Consider the following 20,196-nt stretch of genomic DNA (forward strand, 5'->3'; position numbering starts at 1 on the left):
GATCTGCAGGAGTAAATTTCACCAGCATATGAAATGTATTTTGAATACATTGACCCAGTTCTTATGGTAATGAGGACTGCTCTTGCATCCACTATGTTCAGTCAAGATGTACACTTATAACAGCTTGGATAAAATTCCTAATAAATCATCCTCTGTGTCACCTGCTGTGATGTTAGCTTCCATTTTCAACACCGGAGTCTTCACTCTGCATTTTCCAGGACAGTCGGATGCCTTTGTCAGGGTCTTAGCAGACCTGAGCATGCGTACACATCTCTTGTGCCAGCCCTCGACCCCCCCCCCCCACAGTGCCCCTGTAAAACAGACCCGAAAGCCCACGCGCAACAGACGCGTATCGGTAAGAATGGGAGTCGGGTTCCGGTGCAAACGACGTATCGGAGAGGTCAACAAACCGGAGGTTGAGTTTGCCGGTTCGGCTGGTTCTTCCTCCCCACCTATCCCCCGCGTGTCTTATTTTAGAGGGTCATGGCACGTCTTTAAACAAATCAAAGAGATCACACGGTTTATTCGTCCCCTAGATAAACTCCACATTTATTTTAAAAAAAAAACAAAAACAAAAACTCTTTCATCTCGAGATAAGCTGTTTCCTCACGTTACACACCCCATTGACAAGGCTGAATTGGGCTTATGCAAGTGCATTGTAGTGTTACAGCCAATGCTCAGAGAGGTGTCATATTCAATTCAAAGTAGCTATCTGAAATCCTACCATGGAAATGGTGTCCTGAACAAAAGGGTTATATGAAATGTGACAGAATCATATTAAAAAAGAGCTAGTGTACTTTAGTGTTGTCCAATTTTTCCCTAAAACATTATTTTCATTTTGTGAATAAATATATTTGTATTTAGAAATTCTCAGAGAAATGAGTCAAACTGAAGTGAAAATATATTGTTGTAGTGTGATGGGAGACCGGCATTTCATTGTGGAAACAGCCAATGAAATGCGTGTAATCTGTAAAACGGATGTTTTGCAGGACCAATGTTCATTCAGTCCTCCTCTGAGCCTCCCAAACCAAACACAAGTCTGTGAGGGGGCGGGTCCTCAGCTGGTAGCCGTGACGGTAATGGTGACGTTGACGGGTTCGTCGCCACCTCCAGGGGGCAGGCCTTCTGAAATGGAGGCGGGGCTTGCCGATGACGCTGCTAGTCCTGGAAAAGATAGCAGAGTGCATCTCAAAGGAGACTGAGGTAGATTTGACGGTTTTAAATTTTAAAAAGTAATTAATGAAGTGAGCTATGAAAGATTTCCCAAGTTGAATCCTGTCAGTAGAACAGGAGTCATGGGTAGAAACGAGCTAAAGGTAAATCTGGCACGGTTAACAGGATGTGTTTTTTTAACACAGTGAGTTGTCAGTTCTTGAAACACTTTGCCTGGTAGAGGCAGAGACCCATCAAGTCCAGGCTTGACACATTGATACTGGATACTCTCCATACTGTACTTAAATGACAAACCTAAATGGGCAGAACACCCTTGTTTCATTATTATGTGTCTGATGTGCTTATGACAGCTCTACTCCTGCTAAGTTTGATGACTCATATGTATTAATGAACTGAACTGGTGGTGTCAGATCACCTCTTTGTTGGCAGATACTGTATGAGGGTTGTATGTGGTAAGACTGTAGGGGGGACATCAGAGGATGTGGAGTCAAAGTCAGGGGTGCAGGTTCTGTCAAGAGTGCAGACGGGTCCAGTCAGGGACGTAGACGGGTTCTGTCGGAGTTATAGACAAGTTCTGCCAGGGGTACAGATGGTTTCAGTCAGGGATGCAGACAGGTTCTGTCAGAGTTCTAAACGGGTTCTACTGGGGATGGAGACAGGTTCTGTCAGGGACATAGACGGGTTCTGTCACGGATTCAGACGGGTTCTGTTAGGCACACAGGTGGGTTCTGTCAGAGACGCAGGTGGATTCCGTACCTGCGCTGGCGTGAGAGCTGGGTCTCGTGGCTCGGGGGCTCTGCCCGGCCACTGGGAGGCCCCCTTCCCCCGCACCCTCATCTCCCTCTATCCCCCCAGCAGCCTCGTCCTCCGGGAAGTTGATGTTCTCCCTGGACTGGCTGTGTTGCCTGGAAGCAGGTATTTATCTGTGATGGAACTCAGGGTGGAGTATAATTTACTCTAAAAATCAACCATTCTTGTTTGTTATGACTATTCCTGCATATACTGTATGTGTGATTATAAATAAATGTGGGCTATCTACAGGCCCATTCTCGCTATTGTGTATTTTCTATTGATGTCATTGTTACATTTTGTACTAACAAATCTCTAATTCTAATACAAGTGGCCATGCTCCAAGCAAAGGACCTTTAGGTTTGCAAAAAGCCAGGTAAGGTAGTGTGCTTTTTCAGACTTGGTGTGCAGTCATCGCTTACTGTTCACTTGTAATAACTGAATTTGTTGTTAAGAGACTGCCTCCATGAAAGTTCTGATTGTGGTATTTAATCACATACAAATGTTACTACATGCAAAGGCAGTGAATAAAATTGAATATTCCCTTTTCAAAAATGGAAAAGCAGAGAAAACTGAAGATAGTAACTAACTGAAGATAGCAACTATATTCTATCAGTGTGTTATGATAGTTATATATTTATTTAATCAAAGAAGAAATACAACAAGATAATCGTTAAAAATAAATAACATATAACAATAATAATAACATACTTACATTCCAAAGATCAAGTCGTGAAGGCCTAAAAGAATAAGCATAAGCAATAGGTGTGCAATCTTGTACAACATGCATATGTCCAATTTTGAGAATTTGCATTGTTTTTGTTTTGTAGTTCTGCATATGACTGACTAAAAATGCATCACTCTTTCAGGAACCCAGACATTTGACCGGTCTAAGATCCTTTCATCAAGAGCCCAGAGTGTCTCTTTAACTCTACAGAATTATTTTATTCCTGCTAACATGGGTTTATTTGTCCTTGGAGTATGAGTGTTTGATAGCATAGCAGCATTGTGTGTGAATGTGAATAGGAAAAAAATTCCAGACTGTAATACTTTTCACCCACGTATTAGTCCAGACCAGTCTGACAGACATTTAAAAAATTGTTTATTGATTTACGAAACTGAATTTGCAAAGCCGTGTTTGCATTTGGCATATATTTCTAATAATATTTTGAAGCAGATCATTATTTGTATGTTTGATCCATACAAATTATTCTGGGCTGAGATCGCTTAACTGGCATTTTTAAAAATCCCTAAAATCCCATGATTGAGTGGGATTTGAGTAAAAATGTTGACAGTCTGAATTTGATGTTTTTTTTTGTTGTCGATCCGGCCCAGCGTTGAGGTGCAGTGAAACCGCAACCATGGCGATCATCGCGTGGCTCCAGAGAGCTGGGAGCGTGCGTAGACATGTCCGCCCCGCTCCTGTGCCAACCCTGATCTCGTAGGCCCGTAGGGGCATACCCGAACGGTAGCAGCGTTGGCGCGGGGGGACGGGGCGGGCGGGGGGTTATGAGGGGGTAAGGGGGGGGGGTGAAGGGGGTGGGGGGTGGGGGGGTGGAGGGGGCGGGGACTCGGGAGGAGCGGGGGGGAGAGAGGGGCCACACTCACGTCTGTTGTTGTTGCGGTTCCTCACGATGTAGACGAACAGCAGCATGGTGCCGATCATGGCCACCATCATGCCCCCGATGGCGGCTCCGATGACGGCCGGGTACGCGCTGAAGGGCGGGTCCGCTGAAAGAGAGCACAGCCACTTCAGCCCACCCCCTCCGGGCTCGCGGCTCGGCGACGGGCGCGCTCGCTCGCCGCTAGCTTATCATAGCGACGCTCGCTCGCTAGCTTATCACAGCCCTGCTGGGCGGGTCTGTCATCCTGGCATTGTGCAGCTAGCTATTAATTTCATTCGTTTCCTCCCCTCCCCTGCCCCTCCTCCTATTCTGCTCTGGTGCTGGTCTTGACCCCCCACCCCCCCCTTTGCTGAGCTTTGATTTATTAGCTCTGTGAATCTTTGGGAGGTTCAAGCCTTTGCTGGCTGTCTGTCGAAGGTACCACCTCTTTAGGTGACTCATTCTGTCAGTGCTGTCAATCATTCCCCGAAGACAAAGCAGCCCTTTTTTCCCTCTAGCTGCTGTGCTGTCTGTCTCCTTTGAGGAATGTGGCTACAGACAAATTGCTCTCCTCCATTACGTGACCAGAAGCACAATATGTGCTAGGAGACTGTTGCCCAAACTGTCAATAAGCACTTCCCGCTTAGCAAGAGCAGGTAGGCACAATGGCTAAGAGAAGACTCTAAAGAGGAAAGATTGTACGAAGACCCTGTTTACAGTTCTCTATATTACGCTGTAATTAAGGTTGATATTTCATATGGCAATAACAACTGTCAGGAAAGGTCAAAGGTCAGATGAAGGTCAGGGGACAGGAAGATCGTGAGAGGAGACAGGGAGGGAGGTCACGTGACATGGTGGAGCGAAGGCACAGTTAATTAAGAGGTGGCATGAAATGAGGTGGAGGTGTGTGCTTGTGGGGGGAGGGGTTAGGTTTGGGGGGGTGTCAGATTGTGTCGACTGTGCTTTTTCACCTGAATGGAGTGAAAAACAGAAAAAAAACATCACAGTTAGAAATCTGGCGATCAATAGACCACTGATTCTTAAAGCAGCTGCAATAATCCTTCTGAAATGGGAAACGACAGAGATCACTTTGCTTTCATTTTGTCGTTAGTAATAACATTATCCTCACCATACCACAATGCATTATGAAATGATGAAGTATTCACTTTAACATATTAAGACTAGAATAACTCATGTGTTAGACAATACAGGTCAAAAGAGTCTTAATGTACAGCACAGTGGGTTCATTTTACTTGATTGTACTCAGAAGCATCATGTTTCAAGAGCATGTACTTTCAAATGAGTCATAAATAGTTCTCTCCACGTAAAGTTAATTCTAATCATAAACTTAGCTTTATCTACTTCAGTTCTCAACGTCTCCATGTGAAAGAACTGAAATAAAAGTGAAGCATGCTGGAAAAACAGGAAGTTAGCCGTGAAAGCTCACAGCCCTGAAGCCACTTCTCTCACTGGTTTAAATTTTGCTTGGAGACATACGCTAATGCTCTTCCGAATAGCTATAATACACGTAGCTATAAAATGAGGAAACCAGCTGCTGCTTCCTCCGTGACAAAACAGGTCGACCGCCAATCTCAGCTGGAGGGAATGACTCACTTCGAGTTACCTCATCCCAACCGCGTGTTTGGGGAACACACGCGCGTGTCTCTCCGCGCGTGTGCGGGCAACGGTGCTAGCTGTTCCCCGCACCGCAGGTGTGTTTTTGTACCTGTGCTCGTATGTGTTTCTAAACACCTCTGTGTTCTGTGCAGCCTGCTGGTCTGGAGTCAGAGTGACAAAGTTAGAGTTAGAGATTTGGCTGGGTTTGAGGTGGGGTTTTGAACCCGGGCCTCGCACTCGTCCATAGATTTCTTAGGCGAACACATTACAGCTAAAGGCAAAAATCGCTCCTAGCCAATGGAAACGTTGTTATGTTTCAATTTGAGGGTTACGCCACCAAAGGGTGTTGTCAAGGTAACCTGTTACGAGACCTTCGCTTTACCGCACCTTCACTGCGCTTCACTAGCGAACTAGCCGAGCTACGCCCGCTACGCTAGCACGTCTCCCTGTTCCGCGTCTGCTCCTCCCACCGAAACGTTGCTGTCCCCCCCGCGACCCCCCGCCTCTCTCACCTGGGGTCCTGACCTCGGACGGGTGCCCGACGGTGCGGCGGTTGACGGCGGTGATGCGGAAGGCGTAGGTGGCGGCGGGGTCCAGGCCGGGGAACGTGTGGCTGCGGGCGTCCGGCTGGAGGTCGGCCACCGTCTGCCAGAGCGCGGGGGCGGCGGTGGCGCCGCCCGATTTTCCGCCCGGCGCTCGAGACCGCTGCCGCTCCACGTAGAACCCGGTCAGGTCCCCCTCGGTCTGGGTCTGCCACTCCAGGTCCACCTCGGTCCGCTGCCGGCTGTTGTACACGATCTTGCTGATGGTCACGTTGGGCGGGGCTGGGTACTCTGGGTCCACACACAACGAGACAACTTCAGGTGAGTTCAGCTTAGAAGGCACATCCCATCATTTCTGTCCATGAAACCTACGCCTCAGTGGGCTTACAGTCCAGTTTTCTGTTGGTAAAGAATGTATTTCGAAATTTAAACAAACAGTATCTCTCTTGCATTTCGTAAGATAAGATTCTGCTAAGTGGTATAACCAGACTATTTTTTCAGCATTATATTACTGCTGGTAGAATATGTCCACAATGCGCTCTGTGCTCTTTCCAGCACATACTATGTGAGTTCACAGATGGCTTAGAAATGGTTTTGCATTTATCATATTTTCCGAAATTATATCTTCAATAAAAGATGTGTCTTGAGATTGAAGGTGTTAATACTACTTTAATTATATGGGTAAATAACTTTGAATGTATATTAATTACATTGTTAATGCAATACTTGCAATATACATGTTTGTGATAAAGTTAGTGATGTAAAACACATACTAATAACTACTTATAAGTGTACAGAATGTTAAATACATTTTACAACAGGATAATTACAGTGGAACTAACGTTTATAAATGTCTTATTACACATTTACTAATGTAGAACATAACCTAGTAACTGACATATTATGTTTCTGAATACAATTCACACTCATCCTTAATCTACGATTAAGCTACTCATTGATGACCCCTGTTGCTGTTTTCTGACCTATCCTACTCTTTTGTCTATGGTCTTCCTGAGCTACTCTTCTCTCTGTGACTTATCCAGCTGTGTATGACTGTAGCTACTCTCTTATGATCAACAATGTTTTCTACAGCCTATGTTGTTTATAATCCTATGAATTGTGCATTTCTGTTAGCGTCCGGCGCGCGCGTCTCGTACTCCTGACGTAGAGCATGATGGGAATCTCGGCCCCCCCGAGGGCGTTGGTGGCGGAGCACCAGTACTGGCCGCTGTCCCGCAGCCCGTCGGCCTCGCGCACCGTCAGGTTGGACCAGGCGGCCTCGCTGTGCAGCAGGTACTTCCTGGGCGTGTCCCACACCTGGTCCCGCAGGTTGTTGTACCAGGTGATCTCGGTGGCCGGGTAGTTGGCCTTGAGGACGCAGGCGAGCTGCACGTCGCTGCCCTCGTACACGGACACCACGCTGCGCTGGGTCACCAGGACCGGAGCCTCTGGAAGGGAAGTTTAAATCCGTCAGCCCCGGCGATCCCACCCCACGCCAGGGGCCCTCGGCCCTGTCTTAGAGAGCCGCGGGGTCTGCACCCTCGAATAAAAGGGGCGGGCTGTAGTGTAATGGGTAAGGCGTTGGTCTGGTAACCTAAAGGTCACAGGTTTGATTCCCTGCTTGGACACTGCCGTTGTATATCCATCCGTATGAATGAATGCAATGTTAATGCTATGTAAATATGTAATGTAAAAAGGTATGAAAAATTGCTTTTAAAGGTACAAATGCTTGTCACTGGGGTGGTACCCCATAGGTCAGGGCTGCCCAACCCTGTTCCTGGAGATCTGCTATCCTGTAGGTTTTCACTCCAGTCCTAATTTAGCATAACTGGTGCTACTGATTAGCAACTCAAGCCAGATCCCTAGCTGTTGAATGAGGTGTGTTTTGTTAAGGCTGGAGTGAAATCCCATTGGACAGTAGATCTTCAGGAACAGGACTGGGCAGCCCTGCTATAGGTACTTAAAATTGTACCCCTAGCCGCATTCCATAATTCATTTGTGTCCTTTTTGCTTGTAAAAGGTACTTATTGGTATCCAAATAGAATGTTATTGTACTTTCAGGGTACACTTGGAAAATTAGCTCCCTAAAGAACAAAAATATGGCTCCACTGTACCTTTAGTGTGTTTTTCTCAGGTGTTTTCATCTATCAATCAAAAACCAACTCAGGTGCAAGAAACCAGGGCGAGGCTAACTGTGTAATAATAAAGCACTTTATTGATAAATTAAGTGCTGAGTAACAAGGAAAATATGCAGACCCTGTGGCTCCTTCTGGCCTTAGGTTACCTCAAGCCAATCTGCTGCTAGGTAAACATGCCCGCTCTCCTAGCAACAGGACCGATCCTCAAATCACACCGGGTTTATAGCCATATCTTGATGGGCCGCATATTTAAGGAATGTTTTTTTGGGGTAGCACAGGAAAGTTTACATTTCGTCATATTCAGACGCATTTACTGTATTGCGATATTCTGGCTCTTCTCCAGAAAACTGGATGTGGAGTAACAGTTCTTTTTATTTTTATGATAGCGCGTCCTGTCCACAGGTCACTTCACACTTGTAGCTCAGCACCGTCCAGCTGTAATGTACAACCTGCGTTTGCACATGGGACCATGGTACTGTATGCACCATTAAACACCATACGTTTACCATATCACCTCAATCCTCTGTGAGGATTCAACTTAAAGTGCTTCATTATTCATGTTATTTCATTTTTCAAATGTCAATATGAATGGAAAATTCCTACGTCAAATTCAAGTTTTCTCTGTTGTCTTTTATTATGCAATAACGCATATCAACATTTTTGTTGATTTGTGTTATTTTGTAAGATTATTTTTTACAGGGTTCCCTTACGGTATTGAATAAAGGAAAATCTTGATAGAAATGTTGATTTGCGTTTTTGCATAATAAAAGTCAACAGAGGGAAGTCAGGCGTGCTTGCCACAGGAGTTTTTAAACCGTTTGCATGTTTATCTACTGTTTCCTCCTTGCTACATGGGCAAGTTTCCTTCAGTCTCCACATCTGTAATTATGCAGCTGAAATTATATAAAGATGTGAAATATCACATGTGAGTTACTGCTGAAATTCTGTTGTTTTTGTTTGTTGTTACTCAGTTGATAAGTAAAGCAGCCCATACACAGTAAAACGTCCAGTGTAAATTCAACTCTAACAGTGTTTATTCAACTTGATGAGTGGGACAAAATGTTATCTGTTACAGTAAGAGTTGAATTAACACTGTTAGAGACCGATTACAGTAACACAGGACATTTTATTGTATATGGATCAGGGTTGAGAACCAATGACCTCCTGGGACAAAACCACTGCTGACTCTTTAACTTTGTTTCCAGGTCTGATGTCCGCTATGTGTGACGTGATGTAAGAGCCTCACCCAGCTTCAAGGTGCACTGTTTGTTGGGGCTGGCCAGCGGGTGCTTGGCGTTGCAGGCGAAGGCCTTCCCGCTGTAGGTGGCGCTGGACCGGAGGACCAGGATGTTGGCGTTCTCCTCGGAGCTGCCCTCCGGCGCCCCGTTGCTGGACGCCCACCACAGGAGGGCGCGGGGGGTGCCCCCCTCCCAGGAGCAGGACAGCATCAGGTACATGTTGTTGCGCGTGGCGTACGCGGAGCACTGCGGCTCACCAGGGGGCAGCACTGAGTAGGCGGGAAAAACAGGCGCACCGGACAGATGATCAGCACCTTCAAATTCTGTGCCGTACACCATAGACATGCTATAACCCTGCAGAACATTACAAAAACGCTGCTTTTGATTTTAATGCGATAGCTTGTGATTGCTTTGATTGATTGCTTGGAGTATATCACTGGTTCCTGAAACATGGTTTCAGTGGTCAACCTTGACAGTTAAATTACTTAACAGTTAACAACTTTACTTCCATCTTCACTTTATCTAGTAAAGGCTAAAAAAAGGAGGAGGGGTGGCATGTCATGTATGATGTTGTCCACCATACTGCAACATTTTTAGCAATCGTATGGACAGAGTGTAGCACAGTGGGTAAGGAACTGGGCTTGTAACCGAAAGGTCACGGGTTCGATTCCCGGGTAAGAACACTGCCGTTGTACCCTTGAGCAAGGTACTTAACCTGCATTGCTTCAGTATATATCCAGCTGTATAAATGGATACAATGTAAAATGCTATGTAAAAAGTTGTGTAAGTCGCTCTGGATAAGAGCGTCTGCTAAATGCCTGTAATGTAATGTAATGTATTGCCTGTAGTAGTAGGTGAGTTATTTGTGTTGAGACTAAAGTGGGTTCTTAATGTGAAACACATTATCTGTAAAACGGATAATAAAGGATTGTCTAATCGTAGCGTAGCTCCTGGGCTGCGTGACTCACGTGCAGTCGCGTTGCAGCTGGCGGTGGTGTTCAGGGCCACGTGCGTGCCCAGGCAGGTGAACGTGGCGCGGTTCGCGGTCCTGGCGCCAGGCTGCATCAGGGTGGCATTGCCCGGAGACCGTTCCCACCCGTACGTGTTCGCCAAGGGGTCCGTGCCAGTCCAGGCCAACGAGGGCTGGGGGTAACCCCCCGCCCAGGAGCACCAGAGGGCCAGGTCGGTGTAGTTGTTGCCGGGGAGAATGGCGCAAGTGGGATTTCCGTCAGGCGGATCTGTGGGGAAAGGGCCATGGTGTAACAGAGAGTGGAGCATCCTGGGAACTGTAGTTCAAGTCACCAGATGGTGGGGGGGAAAAAAAGCAGTGCTCCATTTCCTTCCAATTCATTCGAGTGAAGAAATAGCTTTGAGTAATATGTGAAATATGACCAGGAGATCTGGGTGCCAGTGGAAACATGCTCAGGCTTTCAAATGATATCCGCTGCACCACTAATTACTGATGGCTATATTGTATTACAATCTGGCAATTGCTTGCCGGGGGCTTTCAAAATGCAACATACGCATCCAGTTATTCAGTGGACAGAGATAAAACTTTATGCTATTATAAAACTTTATGTGATGTTTTTATTATTATTTTATGGCCAGCTCGTAAAATTTCGTATTTGTTTTCCAGAATATTACATTTGTTTGCTGAACCAAGTGGCACCATTTTGAGTAAGACTCCATCCAAGTGTTTGTCTGGAGTGGCCATATATTGGATTTTTAAAAAGCGGACAGGACCGGCAGGCATTATGAACATAATACTAGGCAATTTGTTTGTTGGTATACGATCTATGTAACAAAGTAACTAGGGCAAAATTGACATTTTTGGAATTTAGAAATCCAGCCTGGACAGATATTTTTGATCCCAAAAAGAATATTTGTCCAGGAAAAAATCTTTTTGACATCTGGTCAATGTAGTTTAGCTAATATTCTAATACAACTTAAGATTATAATGAAATCAATGCAAAATAGAAAATTTTGCCACTTTTGTTTCAGGTTTATAAACTTTCTGCAGGAATATAACAAACAAATGGTTTAATTTATTTTACACAGAAACAAAAATAGAAAAGCTGGAATGCTGGAAAGAAATAATAACAGAACGTATGTTCGTATACATTCGTAGTTCAGAATCAATTATCCAGAATATGTTTATTTTTGTTGGCACTAATAGGGACAGACAAAGGCACTGATTGCAAAGGAACAGATCAATCGAAGTCACAGAGTGCAGAGTGGTAATTGGCTCAGCTCAGAAACATGACAGGAGGAGGAGATCAGCGGTATGACAAGAGCGGGCCTCTGGGGCCACGGGCCCTTGTCATGACAGAGGGACAGTCACACAGGCTCATATACCTTTGGGGTCCCCCAGACCCTCTGTTTAGTCCCGCCACCTGCTCCCGAATCTCCGTGGGCCAGAGGACGAGGTTTCCCGTGCGTCCCAAATCCGACGGCAGCGGTGTGTGTGCGCGAGCGTGTGTGTGTGTGAGAATGTGTGCGTGTGTGTGTATGTGTGTGTGGTGGGGCAGGGAGTGAGAGTGCGGGCTGCATCCGAAATGTTGGGGCGAGGGAGGAAGAGAGAGCAGCGGGACGAGAAAGACGAAAGGAGCGCGGAAAGGAAAGGAAAGGAAAGGAGGAGGAGATGCAAAGCTGGGTGGAGGAGGGCGGAGGAGGGGCGCGAGGGGGGGCAGACTCACAGTAGACGGTGAGGGTGATGGTGGTCTTGGAGCGGGTGTTCAGGTACGTGTTCTGGGCCAGGCAGGAGTACTGGCCGGTGTGCATGCGCAGGATCTTGGTGATGGTGTACTGGGGGCCGGTGTAGACCTGCGAGTTGTTGTAGAACCAGACGTACAGGCTGGGGGGGTTGGAGGAGGCCCGGCACTGCAGGGTGACCGTCTCCCGCTCCAGGGCTGAGTAGCCCCGCTCCGTCACAGAGTACGGGGTGATGTCGATCAGAGGAGCATCAGGGCCAACTGCAGAGGAAGGGAATACATGCATGTATGTATACATGCATTAGCAGGCATATATGCACACACATACACACACACACACGCACATACACACATGCACACACGCATGCACACACATACACACACACACACACACACACACACACACACACACACACAAGTATGCACACACAGTAATTATCTTCAGCATCATAGGCTGGGAAAGTACTTTCATTCCCAAATGCACTAACAACAGATGTGCTACAATTAAAAATTATTTCTGACACCCAGAACAGTTGGAGAATCTATTACCTCAGGATCAATACTTGTTATATGCATTGTAAAATGTATTCACATTATATATTTTTTTAAAGCAACGTGTCGGTGATAATGTAACATATTTACTGTACATTTCAATTTCTTGTTATCCTCGAATGTCTTTTTTGTATGAATATGTGAGACAACACGTTCCTGTAAAATCTGATTAATGTAATTAATTAGTTCATTAATGTATACTATGCCCTGCGATAGATTGACAACCTGATCCGGGTGTATTCCTGCCTCTCGCCCAACGCACGCTGGGATAGGCTCCAGCACCCCCCGCGACCTTGGCCAGTATAAGCCGGTATAGATAATGGATGGATGGATGGATGAATATGTACTAGGAAGAGCAGACTGGGATTCCGCGGGCAGGCTGGCACTCACAGATGATGTCCAGCCAGATGCGGTCGCTGCGCTGCTGGTTGACCTCGTTGTTGGCCAGGCAGCGGTACCAGCCGGTGTGGTTGCGGCTCACCACGGTGACGTTCATCAGGCTGACGTCGCCCTCGGAGACCTTGGCGGTGACGCCGTCGCGGTTCTCCCGCTCCCAGGAGTAGTTTATGGGGCCCGTGCCGTTGTCGAGGTTACAGCGCATCCACAGGTGCGTGCCCTCCGCCGGCGAGGTGTCGCTCACCAGGATGTAGGGCTTGGACACGGGCACTGCGGCGGGACAGCTTTGGGTCAAGTCCCTCAGAACCAGAGATACTCACTGCGTGGGTCAAGACTCTCTGAACTAGAACCACTGACTGCATGTGTCACATCTCTCAGAACCAGAAGCACTGACTGCATGTCTCAGATCTCACAGAACCAGAAGCACTGATTGGACGGGTCAGACTCAGGTCTCATGGAACCAGAAGCACTGATTGGATGACTCAATCAGGTAGATCATCTCTTCACCTCAGGACCACTGATCTCCACTACCCAAATATGGACACCTGATCTGGGTCAATTCATTATTTGAAAGACTTTAACCTTTAATCATGGCTGTAAAATGACATTAAATATAGCTTATTGGAGCTAGTAACATAGTGTCCGCCAATGACCTGCAGGAGATTTATATTCTGCCAGCATAATTGGTAAAATTACCAGTCGGCCTAGAATATGAACTAAATGCCTGTGTAACTCTGGCCTCTGGTTTGGCGGAAGCGGGCACAGTGGACATAGCGGGAGGGGAGGGGGATGCCAGGCTCACCCAGAACCAGCAGCCGGACGTAGTAGTAGTAGACCTTGGCGCCCTCGGTGGTGTCGTACAGGGCCTGGCAGGTGTAGAGGCCCTGGGCGAAGAGCGGCAGCCTGTCGATGAGCAGCGAGGAGGAGTCGGAGATGACGCTCAGCTCCCCGAGGCTGGTGGCCAGCTTCTGGAGGCGGGGGCCCTGGCCGAAGTTGTAGACCACGGCGCGGATCTGGTCGTTCCCCGGCGCCGTGAAGCCCCAGATGTAGACGTCCGGCAGGGTGTTGCCGCACTCCAGCATCACCGAGCGGCCCACCACCCCCTTGGTCTCCGTGCGCACGTAGACCACCTCCCCGGGGTCCAGGATCTCCAGACCTGTGGAGCGGTAAGGGGGGGTTTGGCGGGGGGCGGGGGGGGGTGGGCACAAGGACGTGGATTTGGGGCGTGCGTGTGTGTGCACGGACTTGCGTGTGCGCGTGCACGTGTGCCAACGACGTCGCGTGCACACGGACACACATCGATGAAAACAGGTAGGAGCAGAGCCAGAGATTTAGAGGATATCAGTATCTCCACCTGATCAGCGGGGATTTGGTTACCGTGGCGCTGCGGTATTGCTTGCTGGGGGCGACTGACAGGATCTTGTCATATTTGATAAAGGCTTAGGAAGCCAAACCAGGTCAAAAAATATTTTTCCTTTGACTAATGATTAAGCTTGCTTTTTATCTTCCCAAATACAGTTTGGCAAGTTCGGTCCTTATTAAAGTAATACTAATTTGTAAAATGTTCATTGGTTGAATTTAAGTTCAAGACAAATGTTGATTGAATATAGGTCAATATTTTATTCCACATTGTCTTGAGTGATTCACATATTATATTGCTGTTGTATGTTTTGCTCATGATTTTAAGGAATTAAGCTGTCCATATACCAAAATACTCAGGGAATTTCCAGCTATACTCTACACTCACTAAAAAGGAGGAGAAAGTACCATTTACTGTAGTTTCATCAGGGTACAGTCGAATGGCATTGAACCAGGAACAGGGCATTTATCCAGCATTATTTTATGGCTTTGTCCAAACAGCCACTCGAGTTATCAGGTTCACTCTGACACCCAGAAACATGTCCTTCAAACTTAGCATTGAGAGCCAATTCTGTTTTCACATGCAGACAACATTCCCATTAGAATGTCCTTAGAAATCACTCTAAACCAGACTGATACAGCTAACAATTTTTACATTTTCTTTTTTTTTTACATTAAATCCATGTCATGCTGCTGGATATTCATGAAGCAATAGTCAGACTAAGTAACTTGCTCAAGGATACGGCTGCGTCTCGTCTGGGCATCAAACCCGCAAGCTCTGAGTTCCAAGCACGTCACCATAACCGTTCTACAGTACATTATACGGTACTACACTGCTACATTTCCACTAGGGAAGGTATACTACTGTATTATGACAATGGCAATCACACTTGTGCAGTACAGAACCCAACGCAGCGACCTTGGCGTCTTACCTTGCAGAAGCAGAGGGAGCAGGCAGACGCTCAGGCAGAAATAGGCCTCCCCTAATGGTCCATGCCCCATGGTGCCATGACGATCGGCAAAGTGACGCCTCTCTCGGGTCGGAAACGAACAGGAAAAGCCTTTTAAAATCACACGCGGAGCCAGGCGCTGCGATAACGTCCCCGCCGGTGGAATATCTGTCCCGCACCCAGCTATGAGTCACGCACAGACTGAGTCGGGAGACGGGGGAGGGTTTGAGAAGGGGGGACGGGGGGGGGGGTAGGGTAGGGGAAGATTCACTAAAAAGATTTGCCCTCAATTATTCAACAGTCCGGCTCTCTCTTCGCCTGAACCAGAGAAGCTGAGTGTAGAGTGTCGGGATGATGCCCCCGTCCCATTCATTATTGAGCAGAGAGTGGGTCGGGTAACCTCCATCACATACCGTCCGCAGCTCGGCCATGAAATGCACACCGGCAGCCACGGCAACGTCGGCACGCTCCGTTCACGATTTACGGTTCCAAACGTGTGACTCTTCCATCTTTTTTTTTATCTCAGGATATGCATCCTGCATGTTCTCAGACAACCTGCCAGTCTGTCTCAGCTTCCTGTTTAGGGAAGGCGTTTGCCTACAGTCTGACGAGCTGGCCCCAGGTAGCCAGAAGCTAATTCCCTAGAGGCTCGACAACAGCGGTTTGTGCGAGAGAACACAATCTGCTCATTCAAATCCTGGAAACAAATTAAAGCGCTAGCAAAGATCATTCTGCAGGTGTGCTGAGCCACACTCAATGCAGACTGCGCAGTATAATATTCCGTTTTAATTAATCTGTAACAGAGCCTCCGTCGTGGTCAAACGTACACCACCAGAGTAAAATGTACCCCCTCAGAGTTGATTTAATGCCGAATGTTCTGCGGTTTACGCCACGCACGCCAAACCCAGTCTTTCCACTGTCTTTCTCGATAGTCGCGGTATCGGGTGGAGGAAATCCAATCAGAGACGGGCGAACACCCCTTATCGTTTTACCTCCGCGTAACGCGATCCCCCGCGCTCGCCGTTTTTCGTTTGTAGTCCTCCGGACGGCGCATTCAAGCTCCAGCCTCGACTCTGAGTGCTTCTTTGTGGCTTCGCTTAAATTACAGGACAGCTAACCCGTGCTAATCGGCCCCTCTGAACAATCGCCGTGGTTCAGGTACAGAGAACCGCTCCGCGGGCTCCTTTCGCTGGGGGGGGAAGTCGATGGTTTTTCGGACGCTCTGCGAAAACCAGGGCCACCAAGCACCTTACCTCATCGAACAGGTGCCGTGTTTCAAAGCTGGGTGAGGTAAAGTCTCAGTTCCATGAGAGCTGAGCAAATGCCCTCTGGACATGTCTAATTTTATATGTTTACAAAGACCAAAATAAAGGGGAGCGTGTCGTCATGCTCTCACCTGACCCGAAGGTCAGTACCTACAAACGATATGTCACGACAGAGCTCACCAACACACCGCTGTTTAAAAACGGTACAGTGCTGTATGTGGCTTCCCTACACATAGTAAAACGTTCAGTGTTAAATCAACTCTTGCAGAGCACAAATGGTCCATATTGGACTCAAGCCAGGTAAAATGCAAGCCAGGTTTTCCAACTGTACCACCCAGTTACTCAAACTGAAATTCTCCACACACACCCACCCCCCTCCCACGCAGCCCAAACCCTACTCCCACCCCAACCCCCCCAACCTCGTTTGGGCAGCGGCCAGACCCCTCCCCACCCTGCCTCGCCCCGCCCCGCTAGTGCTCTGAGCGGCTGGTGAAACCGCTACGCTACGCGCTCCTCAGGAGAAGGCTCTAATTAGCACGACCTCCGTTAGCGTTCGGCTCTTCTGGAGACCTGCTATTTATGAAGCCCTTCTGAAGAACCGACAGAGGCAATAAAGGATTACCCCCGCCCCAAACCCCTTCTCCCCCCCCCCCCCAAAAAAAAAATGACTAAAAATAGAACAACAATATGGTTTGTGAGGGCGGTGTGGGGGGGTGTGGTGCTGCGGGACCCAGAATTTGGGCAGAGGGAACGAGTTGGGAGGAAGAGGAACCAAGCTGCTTCCTCCCAGCTTATTATCCGCCCCCTGTTTCCTCCTCTCCTCTCAGTTCGGTTGATAAACGGCGAGTTTATCCGAGCGTAGCGGGGGCTACGCTACCGAGCGTTTGCTCGTTAGCCTGCTTGTTTACGGCCCTGCGGTGCGCGTCCATGTTCCGCTGAACTCCCTCTCGCGCGAAGAATCGTCCAATCAAAACTTGTTTCGGGGAGCTCACGAGTTTAACCGACTTGCTGACTTTGGGCTGACTTTGCATCCTGCCAAATCCCGGCACGGATATCATTCTTAACGACTGGACCCCGAAATCTGGTCACGGAGAACGCGGTCGAGCGTTCGCTCGGCGATAGCTTCGTTTCGAGCGGTGTTTTTTTTTGGGGAGGAATAACACACGCCGCTTTGTGTTTGGAGCAGAACCGTGGGCGTGACAGCACGCGGTACGAAGCACGCCGTGTAATCGCTCGGGGCAGAAGCAGAAACTGCGAGGCTACGGACGCGGCGCGGGCCCTGGCACGGAACGGCGCGAGCTAAAAGCGGAGCAGAGCGCGGGGTCGCTTTTTTTTTTCGAGCTACAAATTGCCGTAAACAATGTTTTGGGAAACTGTGTTTAAAACAGCTAAGGGATAGCGAAAGAAAAAAAAGCCTCGCGCCGGTCTGTAATTACCAGGGACGGGACGGCCAGTTGAGCCGAAGTAGGGAGGCGGGCCGAATTCTTTCCCAGTGAAACACGGCGCGTACGCTAATTTACCCCAGCCTGGCGCGGAGGAGCACCGCGCCAAAACTACGGAGCGGCCTGGGAAAGTTTTGCAAGGTCCTGAGAGCGCTGTCTCTGATTGGGATCGTTTGGGTGCGGGGATGGGATGAGTTTTGGGGGGTACAGTAAAGGAGGATTTGGGCCTTATCTGGTTCCTCTCAGCTCTGTAAAACGCTTTCAGGTGCGGTTCCCTTCGCCAGACACGCAGGCCCGGCGGGGGTCCAGCGGGGGCCCAGCTTGGACTGCTCAGAGCTGGCAGCGCTTGAGAGGGAAGCGGGGGCCCCCAGATGGCACGGCTGGAGGTCCCCGGTTGAGCCGGGGCGCTCGCCCGGGGTCTCGGACCCGCCCCCGCACCCGGCGAACCCGTGACGAGGCCGTTAGCCCCGCGGCGGGAACGGCGGTCCGAAAGCAAGTCACGAGGAAGCGCTGGGGAGGACGGGAACATCGATCCTTTGAAGAGCCGGTTTCTTGGAATGCTCTACGGAATTCTAAGTCAGTGTTCTAGAACCCCGTTGTTTACAGTTACCAGAAGGCATTGTTACATCAGCATTAGAATCTTCGGCTCAGAACATTCCAATCACGTATCTGTGATGTCACTTCTTAAAGCACTAAAGCCGCTGTGACAGGTACCTGGCACAAGCCACAGAGCACCACGAAGAGCGGGCCTCCAACTGAGACTGCTGTCGCACGACTGTGACCTCACCGCTCCTCTAATGCAATACAGCTGAGCCCTGACCCAGCAGCAGCACAGTAATGATGATCTTCGGCATGTTTTAGCTGTGTGTTCACCAGTGCGCTCAGTTTGTTTGGTATGCGGGGTACAATATGTCCGTTTATTGTTTGAATTCCAGTATTACAGAGTGTGTTCTACAATACGTGTGGGGTAGAAAGTATCTAAGTGGTGTGTAGTGTACAGTGACTATGTGTGGGGTAGAGTATGCTAGTGATATGTACGAGTGTGTAATGTATGTAGTGTGTGATTAGGTGTAATGTATGTGTGTGTGTTACTCTGAGTGTGTAATGTATGCTTGTGTGTGTTACTGTGAGTGTGTAATGTATGCTTGTGTGTGCTACTCTGAGTGTGTAATGTATGCTTGTGTGTGCTACTCTGGGTGTGTAATGTATGCTTGTGTGTGTTACTCTGAGTGTGTAATGTATGCTTGTGTGTGTTACTGTGAGTGTGTAATGTATGCGTGTGTGTGCTACTCTGAGTGTGTAATGTATGCTTGTGTGTGTTACTCTGAGTGTGTAATGTATGCTTGTGTGTGTTACTCTGAGTGTGTAATGTATGCTTGTGTGTGTTACTCTGAGTGTGTAATGTATGCTTGTGTGTGCTACTCCATCTCCCTTCCCTGGTGGGGTACGGGCCTCAGCTACGCCTCACGCTGGCTACAGCTGTGAGCACGCAGCCTCCTCCATCTTCCTCTACTCTGTCAGACCACACACAGCGAGGTGCGGGGGGGAGGGGGGAACGGGAGGGTGTGGGGGGATCGGAGGGGCCAGGGGGGCTGCAGCGGCGCTCAGAGACCAGGCTTTAGGATATTTCTGCTGCGCTATCAGTCATTGGTTATGACTGCGAGGTACAGAACCGGGCCATGCTAAACTTCTGAGTACCTCCCTCTGTAACTGTCCCCCCCCGCACACACACACACACACACACACACACCCACTTCCTCTCCTCCCCCACACCTCCCCAGCTAACCTCCACCTCAGGGCCTCAGTACTTTCAGCTGCCCCGCACTGACCCGCCCCGCTCCCCCCCCCCCCCAACTCCCCCGCCCCAGCCCTACCTCACTCCCTGTCAGGTCACCCCCGGTTTGATCACAAAAACAACTGGGCCTGGGTGTCCGGGGGAGTCAGTGAGGGAGGGGGAGGAGTGGAGGGGAGGGGGGGGCCCGGGGGCCCAGGTCCCCCCTGAAAGGAGTTTAACCCCACGCTGGTTTTAAGCGAAAGCAAACGGCGGATCCGTAAAGCGATCTCAGATGCTGCTTTAACTCCAGAGCCGTTTCCCAGTCTTCAGCGTCCTGCTCTGTACGGGGCTGCCTGGCCTGGCCTGGCCTGGCCTGTGCTGGTCCGCCCCTCTGGTCCCTGCACTGCCCAGCTCACCGCAGCCAGGAGCAGAGAGGAAAGCGATCGCCCCTCCTGCATTCATTCATGACTTTCTCACGTTACGCTTTCATGTGACGGCACACAGCCGGGGCCACCCACACGCACGCGTGCACACACACACACACACACACACACACACAAATGCATGTACAAACATACCCACACGCTCCCACACACATGTACACGTTCCCACAAGCACACACAGACACACACACATACACATGCAC

At 48.9% G+C, this 20,196-nt stretch overlaps 1 protein-coding gene across 1 annotated transcript; it reads right to left on the reverse strand.

Annotated features, from left to right (window-relative positions):
• Positions 1-560: 560 nt before the first annotated feature.
• Positions 561-15,121, reverse strand: LOC135264310 (V-set and immunoglobulin domain-containing protein 10-like 2). The gene is made up of 12 exons (XM_064353175.1): positions 15,052-15,121; positions 13,563-13,916; positions 12,755-13,030; positions 11,798-12,073; positions 10,070-10,339; positions 9,110-9,370; positions 6,883-7,173; positions 5,696-6,016; positions 3,571-3,693; positions 2,678-2,702; positions 1,930-2,078; positions 561-1,164 (listed from the first exon to the last, which is right to left on the reverse strand). The coding sequence occupies exons 1-12, from the start codon at positions 15,119-15,121 to the stop codon at positions 1,058-1,060; spliced, it is 2,523 nt and encodes an 840-aa protein (XP_064209245.1). The 3' UTR covers positions 561-1,057.
• Positions 15,122-20,196: the final 5,075 nt, after the last annotated feature.

This window comes from Anguilla rostrata, chromosome 9 (assembly GCF_018555375.3).
Source record: "Anguilla rostrata isolate EN2019 chromosome 9, ASM1855537v3, whole genome shotgun sequence".
In the NCBI taxonomy this organism is placed as follows: Eukaryota; Metazoa; Chordata; class Actinopteri; order Anguilliformes; family Anguillidae; genus Anguilla; species Anguilla rostrata.

What these genes read in the sequence shown, in the direction of transcription:
- LOC135264310 (XM_064353175.1), bottom strand. Translation starts at nt 15,121, where the DNA reads ATGGGGCATGGACCATTAGGGGAGGCCTATTTCTGCCTGAGCGTCTGC. An exon ending in CGTCCGGCTGCTGGTTCTGG is followed by an intron (nt 13,031 to 13,562) that starts GTGAGCCTGGCA and finishes GTCCCGCCGCAG; the next exon opens with TGCCCGTGTCCAAGCCCTAC. An exon ending in CAGCTGCAACGCGACTGCAC is followed by an intron (nt 9,371 to 10,069) that starts GTGAGTCACGCA and finishes CCGCCTACTCAG; the next exon opens with TGCTGCCCCCTGGTGAGCCG.